The sequence below is a fragment of the Grampus griseus genome, assembly GCF_964374135.1.
Source record: "Grampus griseus genome assembly, chromosome: 16".
Classification (NCBI taxonomy): domain Eukaryota; kingdom Metazoa; phylum Chordata; class Mammalia; order Artiodactyla; family Delphinidae; genus Grampus; species Grampus griseus.
The window spans coordinates 55,014,517-55,029,571 of record NC_139010.1 but is presented as its reverse complement, the minus strand read 5'-3'; the positions used below and the strand labels follow the sequence as shown (position 1 = coordinate 55,029,571).

Genomic DNA, 15,055 nt, shown 5'->3' with positions numbered 1-15,055 from the left:
GAAGTGGAATAAAACTTGAGATGGTCAGGGACCACAGAGATTAATAGAAGATACAGAAAAAAATCTGGGAAGGAGAATACAGCCACTATATTGTTTAACACTACACAAAAACAACAGAATTCTGTGACATCAGAAAAGTTATCTGAAACAAGCTTTTTTCCTAAAATTTCAGGAAAACTAATTTAATATAAGAATGAACAGCAGAAAAGGCTCAAGATTAAATCTATACAAAGTTTCTATAATAAAAATGAATAAACAGTAATATAATATCCCCACAATCAAAGCATACCAGAAAGACATTCAAAAACATAAAAATAGAAATGTGGATTACAAAACAAGCCAAAAGACATTAAGAAAATTTATGACATTAAAGAACACAAACCAGAATTTGGAAAACTCAGAAATGAGGTAACAATAGAGTAATAGAAATAATTAAAATTTTTTTAAGTATTTAGACATTAAGTCTAAACTAGAAGGAACACAAAAACAAAGATCACAGAATGCTTTTTCCTTAAGGTAAAAAAAAGAGAAATCTTTTCAAGTAAAAAATAAATGAAGAAGGGGAAATAATTCATTAGATGGATCTAACAGGAGATTAAACACAGTAGAAAGTTAGCTAAGTGAACTAGAGGGCAGGGCAACAGAAAATATTCAGACTAAACTCAGAGGGAAAAAGGGATGAAAACAATGCAAAAGCAGAAGATAAAATGGATATGTATACTTGATGTTCCAGAACACAAAGAGAAAGAGATTAGGGCAGAAGCAGTATTTGCTAAGATAACGGCAGAGGATTTTCCGAAACGGATGCATAACATGGAGGCATACAGTGAGGAAGCCCTAATAGCCCAAAGCAGGATCAGTATAAAGAAAAAGCATACCTTAACATATTACAATGGAAGTCACACCTTAACATATTATAGTAGAAAACCAAAGACAAAGAGAAAAACTGAAAACCACAGTAAGACTTTAAGCTGACTTTTCAGTAGAAACAATGAGATTCAGAAATGAGTGGAAAGTTATCTTCAAAGTGCTAAAAGAAGAATAACAACCAACCCAGAATTCTAGACCATTTACTTCAATGGTGTGCTGGAACTTCTCCACTGGACTCCCAGAATTCCATAATGGCACTCTTGTCCATGGGTGATTGTCAAAATCAGTGTTCTCTGGAGAGAAAGATGGTAGAAAACTCTTGACATAATGATGATGTCACTCTTCCAGTTTTGCTCATCTCTATCAAGATTGTTTTGGCTATTCAGGGTCCTTAGAAGTTCCCTATGAATTTGAGAATTGTTTTTCTATTTCTGTGAAAAATACCATTGGGATTTTGATAGGGATTGCATTGAATTTGTATATTGCTTTGGGTAGTATGGACATTTTAACAATACTAAGTCTTTCAATCCACAAACACAAGATGTGCTTCCATTGGACAGTCTTTTATTTTTTTAAAAAATATGTCTATAATAGAAAACATTCCCACAAATAAATTTCCAGGCCAAGATGCATTCAGCAGTGAATTCTCCCAAACATTTAAGGAAGAAATAACACCAATCTTATACAATTCTCCCAGAGAAGAGAAAAAGAGGGAACACACCCCAAATTGTGTTGAAGCCAGTGTAACCTAGATGGAAATCTGACAAGAACATTACAAGGAAGAAAAATCAAAGAAAAAGTTATCTCAGGAACATGTATGCAAAAGTCCTGAACAAAATATTAGAAAATCAAATTCAGTAATATATAAAAAGAAAATGCATCACAAATGGGATTTATTTCAGAAATATTTGAAAATCAGTGTAATTCACCACATTAAAAGTTAAGAAAATACTATTACAATACTTAAGGCTTAGAGAAAGCATTTGATAAATGTCAACTCTCATTCATGATAAAAATCTTTGTATATGTCTTTAATTTTAAAAGTAGGACAACTGGGCTTCCCTGGTGGTACAGTGGTTGAGAGTCCGCCTGCCGATGCAGGGGACACGGGTTCGTGCCCCGCTCCGGGAAGATCCCACATGCCGCGGAGCGGCTGGGCCCATGAGCCATGGCCGCTGAGCCTCCGCATCCGGAGCCTGTGCTCCGCAACAGGAGAGGCCACAGCAGTGAGAGGTCCGCGTACCGCAAAAAAAAAAAAAAAAAAAAAAAAAGTAGGACAATTAATTAAAGCTTAAATGCATTTTGCATGGTAAAATGGTAAAAGATTTTCTTGGCAGCAAAAAGTTTTGGTGTATTTTTAGAAAATCCTGAAAGAAATTTGTGAGTGGTATAAAGATATAAAAAACATATTACAACATAAGGAAGACTTTTTTTTTCAAATTTTCTAGTTTCTCTGGGAAAGAAATAGAAACTGTGGAGAAGAAAAGAGAGCATATATCATAAAGAAAGAAGATCCTCACATGTTACAGAAAGAGAAAGAGACCTCCAAAAGTATAAATCTCTTCAGTTTAGGGAGAAATCTCATTTCCTATGGAGGCTGAGAAGTAACAGCCTTATAAGGAACTAAGTGCTCTTGCTGTTAAAATGTTGCAGTTACTGGAATATGCAAGAAACACAGAACTGCAACTGTAAAGAAAAAGCATTAACTACAGAAGGCATATAATTACTAGAAGAGGAGAAGTAACTCACAGGTTTAAAGCAACAGAGGGAATAGAGAATGAAGTCCTGTAAGTACAGATGACCCTTAAACAACATGGGTTTGAACTGAGCTTGTCCACTTATACACAGATTTATTCAATAATTACAGTATCTATATTTTCATTTTACAGATCTTTAAATTAACTAAGTGTGGGGAAAAGTTGGTGTTCGATTAGAGATCACAATGTGTGGAATCAAAAGAACTAGGGTTTGAGTCCTGAGTCTACCCAAACTGTCTCAGCTTCCTGCCTTTGGATGAGCAAGTTATTAATTTCTTTATTTTTGAGGCAGAGAGAGCAGTACGCAGATTTTTGACTGCATGGAGTTGGTGCCCCACTGCTGCATTGTTCAAGGGTTGACGGTATTTTTAGGAAGTATTATTTCCACTTTGTATCTACCTACAGCCATATTTCCTATATATGGAATGGTTAATGCAAGTGGTTGAGCAATTAGGTTTTTGTACAAAATTCTTATTTAAATTGTTTCAAGCCAAATTTTTAACATAACTATTTCTGTCTAAATATTTCTTCTCATTAGGTTAATGGACTGCTAATTTTCATAATGTCTTTTGGAATACACATAAATTAGTTTAATTATAAGTATAACATATATTCATTTCTGAAATTTAGAAAATAGAAAAGAGTATAACAAAGAAAATAAAAATAATCCTATGTCCTACTATCCAGAGATAGTTATTGACTATGATATATTTTCTAGTCTTTTTATCTACATACACATATATGTACGTACTTATTCATTCATTGATAAATTCATTCATTCATTATCTATTTTTATAAAATTAGGATCATATGAAATTTTGCATTCTGCTTTTTTTTAACTTTACATTTTATTTTGAGCACTTCTCCATATCATTAAATATTCCTTGAAAACATAATTTTAATGGATATTTAATATATCATCATAGTTTTGCCTTTACTAGACTTACTAATATCTTTAAAAGGTGAATTAACACCACAAAAATAAGTATATAAGTTATAATTGATATTACAAGAATTCTAACCATAATCATAAATAAACTGTTGTTGGTTACCTTCCTGTATATGGTCTTCAGTGCTGGATTTAAAGGTTCCTTACTTATGTTGAGTCTGAAATTCCACGACCGTCTAACAGGTGAAGGTAATGACATTATTTCTCCACTTTCTTCAAACCAACACTTCCCCTATCAAAAATATTTAAGAATATAGTAAGTAAATATTACACTAAAAACAAATGTCACACACCATCAGTGAGTGGTTTCCCTTGTTAGCTAGTGAACTTGCCTCTTCTAGTTTAAGCAGGCGATTTTCCATTTTGTTGCAGGTCTTTTTATATATTTCTGGCTTTTTGTGAACATAGAATCCTTCTTCTTCTAAAATGCGTGGCATCATATCTTTTGGCAGTTTAAGTTGGTTGATCACTTAATAACAAAACACAGATATTACTTTAAAGTCCAAAATATTAAACTGGTATTGACCAAACAAGAAGCAAAAGGGAACTATCATATACTCTACCACTAAAGCCTAGCAGAAAGTCTACACACACACACACACACACACACACACACACACACACACACACACACACACACACACACACAATGAATGAGCTCTTTAAACCAATTCCCTTTAACTCAGAGAAAGCATGAAGAACAAATATAGAAAATTTTCTATAATTTTAAATCAGTACTTTTTATCTATCCAGCATACAAAGAAGCTATTATCCTACAATATGATTCATTAATGACTTGAATATTTTCTTGTAAAAACTTTACCCGGAGAATTGCTTGGAACAAAAATATTTGCCTGTTGTTTTTTTACTTGTTCTTGATCATCTTCATAATCGGCAGCCTTTACTTCAAGTAAATCTAGGAAAACGACTTCTTCCATAAAATCTTCATCTCGGCCCTCAGCAAAGTTTTGTAAATTATCACCAAGTGAAAAGTGTTTGTGGTAACTATCATTTACTGATCTCTGTTGAATACCAAAAAGAAAAATAAGTATATGTGTTTGTCCTCAATGATTAACAGGCAGATAAATGAAAGGTACTAGAAGCTTGCTGTGAAGTCTTTCTGATCTATGCCACCCAGTTCAAGTTCAAGCTGAAACTGTGTGACAATGAAATTTCATTGAACACAGAGGAACTCACTTAAGGCTTAATATTACAAAATATGATTTTTCTATAGCCCTTCATTGAAATTCTCAATGAAAGACTACTGAAAAAGAACTACAATTCAAGTCTCTCCTCTCCTATGGAAAATGTTCTGAAATATTGGACTATGATATTTCAACTGTTGAGAATTCACAGTGCAGGGCAAAGTCTAGAGACATCAAGCCATGTGGTCTTCAGCCCCATTTTTTTCCACCATTCAGAAAGAAGTACTACCTAAGGTGATGTGGAGTAGTCATGCTGTTTTCTGGATGATATTTAAGAAAAAAAAGAAAGAAAAGTAAAGATACAAATAGAAGTCTGTGGCAGTGTGATTGATTATGATACATTTCTGAAATATGATATATAAAAGTTACAAACAATCTGAATGTAGGTATTGAAACAGATGTATTACTAAATATAAAAATGTATACTTTTATATTATATCAGAAATTTTATATGAGTCTCTTCACAAAAAATATTACCAATTTATTTTGGATGACTTTAGTTGTCTAACTTAAAATCTACATATGTTGAAACAGAGAAGGAGACAGAGTATGTGAGTCATGCAAATAAAAACCCCTTAATTTTCAAAAACATACATTTAGGGGTAAATAATTAAATTAAAAGAATTAATAATAGAATTTCATTGAATAGATAACCGTAGATGGCCTTGATCAACTCTGACAAAATTAAGTGAGTAACATGGTTAAGCATCACCTAGGTTCACATCAAGTCATCACATCATCATACCTTCCCTATATCCCTGTCATGAAATCAAGAAAGTATTTTATATCCAGAAATCTTTGTGGCATCATTTTCAGAAGTCTAACAAGATATGACACTGGCACCTAGGAGCAAGATTTGAGGGATCTTCACATAGGGGATCTCTTTGAATATTCCAATCATAGACAAAGAGGGGCTCTTTGCTCCTGCTGGAGGTCCCATTACCAAGCTACTTTCACCGCACCCCTGGTGTGGGCCAGGGCTTTTAACCTGCCTTCAGAGCTGAGGTCTGCCCTGATGGCTGAGTCATGTCAGGCTCTCATCTTGGACCCCAGCCTTTTATTTATAACCATGTAGGTCTCTTTCATGAATCCTACCCCACTACAGCTACCCATATTTTTAGCCTGAGACAAGCTATGATCTCAACCAATATAATCACCTTCCTGGTCTTCACTATGCAGCTCACAGCAGACCAGTGTCTGTGCTGTTAGCTGTTGTGTGACAGGAAGCATGCGGTCAGAAGGCAACCACCTAATTTTCCATGCATAAGTCTAAATGAATGCACCTGAATACGGTGTGGTTAAAAAAAAAAAAAAAAAAAAAAAGAGAGAGAGAGAGAGAGAGAGAGATTCTCCCCTTTCTCCCAGTAGGAAGGAGCCACAGTCACACTCAGCCTCCCACAAAACAGTAGCTTTCTCCTCCTGTGATGAGGACAGTAGATTCCCATTGTCCCCAAATTTACCAGGTGCAGGGCAGATGGCTTTTCCAAACAACTTCTCTAAACAACCCACATCCAAGCCTGGACTTCCTTGTGCCCAGTCTACTTGCCCCACTGACCTAATTTCTCTCATGTCTTCCCTGTGAGAAGGAAAAGCAGCCATAACCACAGCGCTTCGTCCTGGTGCCCTCTGCTGGGTGGACCTTCTCGTTCCCCCTGAAAAGTCCATTCCTTAACCGATATCGTGGGATTCTGGGGTATCAAGTGACTTGGCAGAGCATGTGCATGTTTGATACTCATTTATTCAATATTCACTCAAACATGGGGTGCCTGATATGTTCAAGGAAGAAAATAAACAAAGAGACAGAAGTACATGCGAGGTGGTGATAAATGTCATAAAGAAAAATGATGCAAGATAAGTGGCTAGAGAATACTGGGATGGGGGGTTGGGGGTTGGGGGGTACTATTACATAAGGTTTTCAGGCACAGTATTTTTAATTATGTGTCATTTGAACAGAGACCCAAAGGTAGTGAGGGAGAGAGCATGAGGATAAGAGAAGAGATTTCTAGACAGTTAAAAGGTACAAAGTCCCTGAGGCAGGAACAGGAAGGAGGCCAGTATGGCCGGAGTTGGGTGGGAGAAGGGGAAACTAGTGAGAAAGGAAGTCAGAGAGGTACTAAGGGGGCCGTGGAAGCCCCTATAAGGACTTCAGCTTTTTTTTGAGATAGGAAACCATTAGAAGGTGTTAAAAAAAATGTTCTGTCTTAGATTTTAACAGAATCACTCTGACTTCTATATGGTATACCAAATAGACTGTTGGGGCAATAGTAAAAATAAAGGGAGACTATGGCAATGATCTGGATGAGAGGTTACGGCCGCATAGATTAGGCTGTGCCAGGGGAGGTGATGAAAAGTGGGCTGGGTTCTGGAAGTGGGTTGGATACTTTGAAGGTAAAACCAACAGGATTTGTGACAAACTGGATATGAGGCATGGGAGTAAAAGAGGATCCAAGGATGACACCAAGGTTTGGCTGAGCAATTGGAAAAATGGAATTGCTATACTGTGATTCTATTTATATAAAAGTCTGTGTGTGCATATATGGGTATAAGCATAGAGAACAGTATGAAAAAATGGTAATAGTGGTTTATCTCAGAGCAGTGGGATGTCACATGATTTTTATTTTCTTCCTCATGGTTTTCTGCATTAAGTTTTTATAATGTATATAATAAATTTGTTATATTTTTTAAAGATAAAGCTCTTTTCTGTGGAACAAACAACAACAAAAGGAACGTAAAGACGGGAGCAGGATACAGGATACAAAGAAAGGGGAATGGAAGAGACTGAGAAATAAGTAGAAAGGCAAAGCGGGGTCCAAGAGAAATTCAGAAGGAGGACCTGAAGGATTTGGAAATGACTGGGAGGTGTCAGAAGATACTGGGTAGAACTCTGGAAATACAGGAGGGGGCTCAAGGAAACTGTAGAGAGATCTGAAGGTAGAGAGGAATGGAGAAAGTTGAGAGGAATAGGAGCAGAAGGGAGACCAATGAGACTGACAAATCAGGAGATGGGAAAGACTAGTGAGACTGATTAGGACTGGAGGAGAGGACGGCCCTAGAATAACAGTGGGCTGAAGAGTTTGGGAAGAACTGACAGAAATTAGAAGGGTCTGGGATTGTACAAGGAGGGATGAAGAATGGGGAATCAATGAAGAGTAATAGAGATTACAGAGAACAACGTGGGCACTTGGAGAAATGAACAGGAAGAACAAAAGAAAACACAGGCTTTGGAGCTGATAGCCTGTACTTCCCGGCTCTATCAGCTCTTACCCCTGTGTGCCTATTTCCTCACCTATAAAACAGAGATCATAATAATGCCTACCTCACAGGGTTATTATGAGGATTGAATGAGATAATCCACATTAAAAATTTAGCATATCACTGGGCATCCAGTAAGCACTCAATAAATGTTAGGAATTATTATTATGAACAGCTTCTCAATAAAGAGAAGGCAGCTCAATAATAAAAATTTCACCTCCCTTCAAGTATTTCATTCTATGCCTTTAATAAAGAGTTATTTTTCCTGAGAATGAGGATGTAGGAGGAAGGGAAACAAATCCAACCTGCTCTGCAGACTGGCCTAAAGTTGAGTCTTCTTCACCACTCAGAATAAAACACGAAAGACCTTCATCCAGTGAGACTTCAGTCTGCAGGTTAAACAATGGAAAACTAGTATTCAGTGTTGAAGTGAGAGCTTTTTCTGCTTTTAAGGGAAAGAAGTAGTTCTCTGTAATATGGTAATAGTAACTGTATTTTATTCAAGAACAAAAAGCAGTAGGAGAGATAGTATCAAGTTAATATTTATCTTTGAGTCTGTTTGGCTCATGAATTATTTTTGTATTTTGTTTTGTTTTTAAGGTCCGGTAACTGTGATTTAAAAAAAAAAAAACAATAAAATTGCAGCATTATTTCCAATAGCCAAGGTATGGAAACAACTTAAGTGTCCATCAACCAATGAATGGACAAAGATACACACACACACACACACACACACAATGGAGTACTATTCAGCCATAAAAAGAATGAAATCTTGCCATTTGTGACAAAATGGATGGCCCTTGAGAGCATTATGCTAAGTGAAATAGGTCAGACAGAGAAAGACAAATACCATATGATCTCACTTATCGATGAAATTTTAAAAAAGCAAAACAAAAAATCAAGCTCACAGATACAGAGAACAGACTGGTGGTGAACAGAGGCAGGGGGTGCAGGGGGCAGTAGGCAAAATGGGTGAAGGGGGTCAAAAGGTACAAACTTCCAGCTATAAAATAAGTCTTGGGGATATAATGTGCAGCACGGTGACTAGTTAATAATGCTATATTGCATATTTGAAAGTTGTCAAGAGAGTAAAACTTAAAAGTCCTCATCACAAGAAAAAAAAGCTTTTTTTTTGCAACTGTATATGGTGACAAATGTTAACTAGACTTATTGTGGTGATGGTTTCCCAATATATGCAAATATTGAATCCTTATGTTGTACACTTGAAAGTAATATAATGTGTCAATTATATGAAAGTAATATAATGTGTCAATTATATCTCAATTAGAAAATTTCTTAAATTAAAAAATTAAAATATAGGGTCCAAATCTTCTCCATCTTCCCAAACTATCTCTTCACTCTAGTCAGAGTACTGAGAGCATCACCTTACAGTTAGATCAAAATTGGACTCAGGGCAAACTCTTTTCTCTCCCTGTTTTTGGGTGCTCTCATGTATGAATGCACTCACATACAAGTACCACCCCACCCCACCAATAATCTTTTGTGAACTTAGAGATAATAAAAAGTATTAAAAGTGGCATATTCTTAGTGATGAACTTGCTTGTAAGTAGGCTCTCATTTTTCAATACTGTAAAGTCTGAATCTTTCAATTATAAATCACCTATCACTTCTTTGTCACACACGTTTAAATGAACTGTTTTTAGAGAGGTTTGAGAGAGGAATCGAAGGAAGGAAGGGAGGGAGGGAAGGAGGGAGGGAGGAAGGAAGGAAGGGAGAGAGAGAGAGAGAGAGAGGGAGGGAGGGAGGGAGGGAAAGAAAGAAGGAAGGAGGAAATCTGCTAGTTCCTAGGAACTGAAGAATTCAAAAATATGTAAAATACAAAAGCTTATCCTACATCCTGTTTGTATCTACAATATCGCTGTCCCATTAACTTTAAAAGTTATGTACCTTTCAACAATACTGATATATAAACTGTCCATATATAATTTTACTTCCCTCTGTCTCTGCTCATTGAAAAATCATTTGCTAAAATCCTCAACTTCCTGAGCAGATATCCCTTCCTAGTAGTTTGTAATGGAAACTCTTAGAAGCCAATTTCTCTTCCTTTTTACCTCTTTTCTTGATATTCAGTGGACTTATCTTGATAAACTTCCAATTTTTTACTATTCATAGTTAAATTAAATCCAAGTTAGGCTCATTTTTATTCATTTGTTGAATGAACAACATGTATACAATCATCTTTTTTTAGTCTGCTTTTACTATTAAATTTAATTAATTTTTACTAAGCACCCAAGAGGGACCCTGCAGAGAAGACAAAGATGAGTTTTTTAAAAACCCGAGATACACTCCTTACATTTTAAAATTTGAGAGTATTTTTTAAATACTCTCATTGCTTATGGCAGAAATGACTAGTTGTTCATTGCTGTCTTTTCTCCCATTTCTAATAATAGAACTTACTTTTAGCTGGATACCGAGACATTGTTTCCCACATTCCTTTAGTGGAAATAATGTGTGCAATTTTCAGGTCTTGTCCTGTAAGAGATCAATCTGCAATCCTATGGCTCTCTTCCTCCTCCCTCCCCTTTGGTTAGCAAATGAAGACACAGTAGCTTTGCCATTGGACTCAGAGATGGAAACTAAGTGTTGAAGATGGCAGAACTCTCCTAGTAGCCTGGACTACTTATCTATTACACTAGAGAGAAATAAAACTTCTATCTTAATTAAGACATTTTACTTTGAATCTTTTTGTTAAAGCTGCTTAGCCTTTACTCTAAATAATGCAGTTCGCCCAAGATGTGAGTTCTTTTGTCATTTGAAGTTTCAAATATGTGATTACACGTTGTATTTCAGAACAAAATCTGTAATTCGGGGATCACCTATAATATTTTATTATAATTTTTTAAGATAAGAAATAATGTCAAGTAGAAATAGAGAGTGATTAAATATTGGCATGAGAGATCTTTTTGGAGTGACAAAATGGTCTAAAATTGGATTATAATGTTGATTATATATTCTGTAAATTTACTAAAAATCATTGAATCATACGCTTAAAATGGATGAATTTTTGCTATGTAAAGTACACCTCAATAAATCTGTTCTAAAAAGTTTTTTAAAAAAAGTTATTCACCTTAGACCACTGATATATCTTATTATCAATGAGAAGCTGAGTTGAAGATTTTTTGCCTTGATTAATCTGAAACACAATGTAAATAAATAGTATGGAAAACTTAATGTTCACAGATATAGACATAATCATGTTCATAAGTCTTTTGTCCAAAATGGATAAAAACAAAGACTTCTCAATGTTTTTCTTTTAAAAAGTATATACATGTTTTCTCCTGAGATGTCAAATTTAGTTACCATAATCAAATCACTTAACTTTTCTTGGCTTCAAGTTTGGAAATAGAAAGCATGGAAAATAACTTGAAGCTTTTTGGATTTAAGGAGCTATATTAAAATAGAATTTTAGCTCTTTTTGATAAAGAAAAGTTTATCATGATATATGCTGATTTAAACAGTAAATTTGAAAATAGGAAAGAAAAAATAATATTACCTTGGCATTTTTTAGCTTTTCTCTTACTTTGCCTCTCAGAGTTTCTATTATGTCTTGATTTTCTTCCACATTTAAATCTATCAAGAAGCCAACATAATATGGAGTTCATGATACTTTCTTATAATATAATTAAACAGCAACAGCAACAAAAGTACTTATTAAATAGCTAAATAACATGAATTTCTTTGGATCATGACAATTATGAAGACTGGGTCATTGCCCCATGAGAGCTTAGAACCTAGAAAATAAAGCTTAGAAACTTCCCCCTCTTCCATCTGGAATAAATACTCATGCATAAATACTGAATTTTGTAGTGAGGCTAAAAAAAAAAAAATAGGGTTCAGGTAAGCAAACCTTTATCTTTTTCCTTTTAGGAAAAAAATCAATGAAAACAGTAATATTCTATATAAAGTGCTCTATAGTCCACAGAATATACAAATAACAAAACCAGTTTACTTCAACTCGATTAAACTGAAGAGGAAGGAATCTGAAAAAAAGAGAGGTAAGTCTCCAAGCATCCATTCTAACTACTTATGTCAGTTTTGTAAATTCAGTATAATACTGCCAGCTCTTAGAGGAAATGAAACAGTCTTGCTGGGTATAAAGAAGGCTCCAGCTGCTATGTGTACTCCAAACCTCATGTTATTTTCTTCTCATCCACCAGATGATCTACTGTATGGATTGAGAAAGACAGGGGTTATGCAGTCCTAGGTACAATAGAAAATGGAGGACCTACTGGTCATTTTGCCTTGTATTTTTCTTTTTCTTCTCCCTGCCTTTGAGTAGTTAAAGGTTAAATAGAAAATAGTGGAAATAAAGGGTAAGCATAAAGCTAAATCAGTATAGGTCATGAGAATCTTCATTCTTAATTGCAGTATTCCATGATAAAATTTAAAAATTATTAGTTGGTTTGTTTATACTCTATTCCCAGAACTTAGAATGACAGATGGCACATAGTAGGTGCTTAATAAATATTTGCTGGATAAATGAAGCAGGAGTCAACCATTATTTATATACTTTTCTCCCTGAGACATGGAAACTTCCTGAAACAGGTTCTATATCTCTGTATCTTTATGGTGTAACATAGTCTGAAGAACAAGAAGATTCTCCATGTTTGCAGAGAGAGAGAGAGAAAACAAAACTTAGTTTTATTACATGCACTGACTTTACCATTATTTCCTTATACCCACTTGTATTATATAGGAAGTTTAGTTTCTGTTTGAACTTATCCCTTAAGAAACTGTGTTCCCAAATGAAACCCTGGGATAGGATTAGTCATTTATATCTTTTAAAAATAAAGTCCAACAGTATTAGAGCTGTGGTATACTTAGTGAGAACCTTTCTGGAGATGCTTGTCTACATTTTCTTCTACTGCAATGTTATCTGTGTCTTCTGACATCTGCAAAAAAAAGGGGGGAAGCGTTACCTTGTATCTTTTTGTTTTGGCATTTAACATCTTTTCATAGGTTTATCAGCCCTTTGAAAGTCATCTCCTTTAAAATGACAATTCATATCCTTTGCCTGTTTTCTTAAATTTCATCCTTTTATCAATGGGTATGAGCTCTTTATATATGATAGATTTTTTAATTAAAAAATTGCTCTCTGTAATATCAAAAAGAACCTTTTAATGATAAAATCCAGTAGATAGTTGTTGGTGTTCATATACTGCCTACTTCATATACCTTTTAGGAGGGTCAAATGAGATCAAACATATGAAAATACTTTGAAACTCAACACTATATCAATGTTAGCTATTACTTGAGTACTCTGTAGCATCTGATAACTTTCTAAAAGCTTTCTATATCCTTTTCCTCTACCCTTATACCTCTCTGGCCACTAATTCCTTGTATCCTTTCTTGGTCACACTTCTCCTCATAGCCTAAATGTGGGCACATTCCAAGAATTTGGAGAGTGCATGGATTCCCATGGCTTCCCAAATCTGTCTCCAACCTTGACTGCTCTCCTGAATACCATATTTCTAGTTGCCTACTGGTATTTCTAATTGAATGTACTACCATTATCAAAAATTCAATATTTTAAAATGAGCATTTATTTCTTTTACCACTTTTTAAACCTCAATATTCTAAAATTAAACCATACTAGCAACGTTAAATGTTTTTTTTAGAATATGGATAAGTTTTTCATTTTAAGTTGAAAAAATAGAATAGCAAAAGACTCCTTAAATAACAACTGTACATGCTAACCAAACTAATGTGCAGTTGGAATGGGAAGAGCAAGCAGACACACATTAGATTTCCAATCACAGTAAAAACATGGATTCGTGTCAAAAGCCAAAGCAGGGTATACTGACATGATCACAGTAAGAGCTTAGTCTATAGACCTTCTGAAAGAACTCCAAATCCACCAGTGGTTCCTGTACCACACTTAAGAACTACTGAGTAAGGTCAGTATGAACTAAGATGTTCTGTTCTTACTAAGCCTTCAGTATTTTCCTCAACAAAATTAAAAATACCTAACTTCACTCTTGACCAAGGAGACAGTAACCCTTGAAGGTGTGATGGGACATTAACCCCAGCAAGTGATTGATAGATGTCTCCTTCAATTCCCAATAATCTCACCCAGCATTCTGGATATACTTTTCATAACTTCCCATCCCCATCTAGAAGGCAGGAATAAAACATGAATCTTAATTGGACTTACTCTAGGTGACACGTAGATACCAGTCCTAAAAATGTTTCACTCATTCATTGATTTAAAAAAGAAAAACTTTTTTTTTTTTTTAGCAAAGCAGGAAATGGATTGTTAGCTGGTTGAGAGAACAGAGAAATAAATATTTAAATAAGGGAATAAATAGATAAATAAATATATAAATAACTCACCTCTAATACTTTATTACATAATTGACAGACCAAAGAGTATAACTAATCTGTAAACTCTCTTATTATTTTTTAACATATGAACTATACGATTTGTATATAGAACCAAATATATCACATTTTTTCAAGAGTCTCCTACATTTACAATTGAGCTATTTAGTATAATCAAAATCCTTATAAACTCCATTAATACCTTACTTTTCTAAAAATATCTTCTTTTCTCTTTGAAATCTTTTTCATGATGGTTCTTTCATTTCCACCTTCTAAATAAATAAGAAATATTTTTAAGAATTATATATCATATTACTGAGAGAAAACAATTATTTTGATGCTTGAGATAAACATGCTATTTAAATTTTTTAATTTAACTAAAAACTAAACAAAGAAACACACTATTGCCTTTAGTATTTAGTTGTTGATCACCTTTAGTATTTAATAGAAATTCTAGTTAGTCCAATAAGACATGTAAGAGTTAGAGGTAAAACTATTGGAAAGGAGACAACAAACTGATTCTTTTGTAGAGGGTAGGTTTTATATATAGAAACTCCAAGACATTCAATCAAAAAACTTTAGAAAAAATGAGAAAGTTGATAAGTGGCAGAATACAAGAGAATGTATGGCAAAGTTACCAGCTTTCCTATATGCTAGAAATATAATAGAAATCACTTTCA

The 15,055-nt window shown here is 34.5% G+C and overlaps 1 protein-coding gene across 1 annotated transcript in view; it reads right to left on the bottom strand.

Moving 5' to 3' along the window:
- The window catches only part of CC2D2B (coiled-coil and C2 domain containing 2B), a gene marked incomplete at both ends in the record, with an annotated part of 91,851 nt that extends 78,905 nt beyond the window's left edge, over positions 1-12,946 (bottom strand). The window contains 7 exons of the mRNA XM_082674100.1: positions 3,680-3,808; positions 3,909-4,045; positions 4,400-4,598; positions 8,339-8,422; positions 11,122-11,187; positions 11,548-11,624; positions 12,886-12,946. Of these exons, the coding sequence (XP_082530226.1) occupies positions 3,680-3,808; positions 3,909-4,045; positions 4,400-4,598; positions 8,339-8,422; positions 11,122-11,187; positions 11,548-11,624; positions 12,886-12,946 (753 nt within the window). The remainder of the gene's footprint in view (positions 1-3,679; positions 3,809-3,908; positions 4,046-4,399; positions 4,599-8,338; positions 8,423-11,121; positions 11,188-11,547; positions 11,625-12,885) is intronic.
- Positions 12,947-15,055: the final 2,109 nt, after the last annotated feature.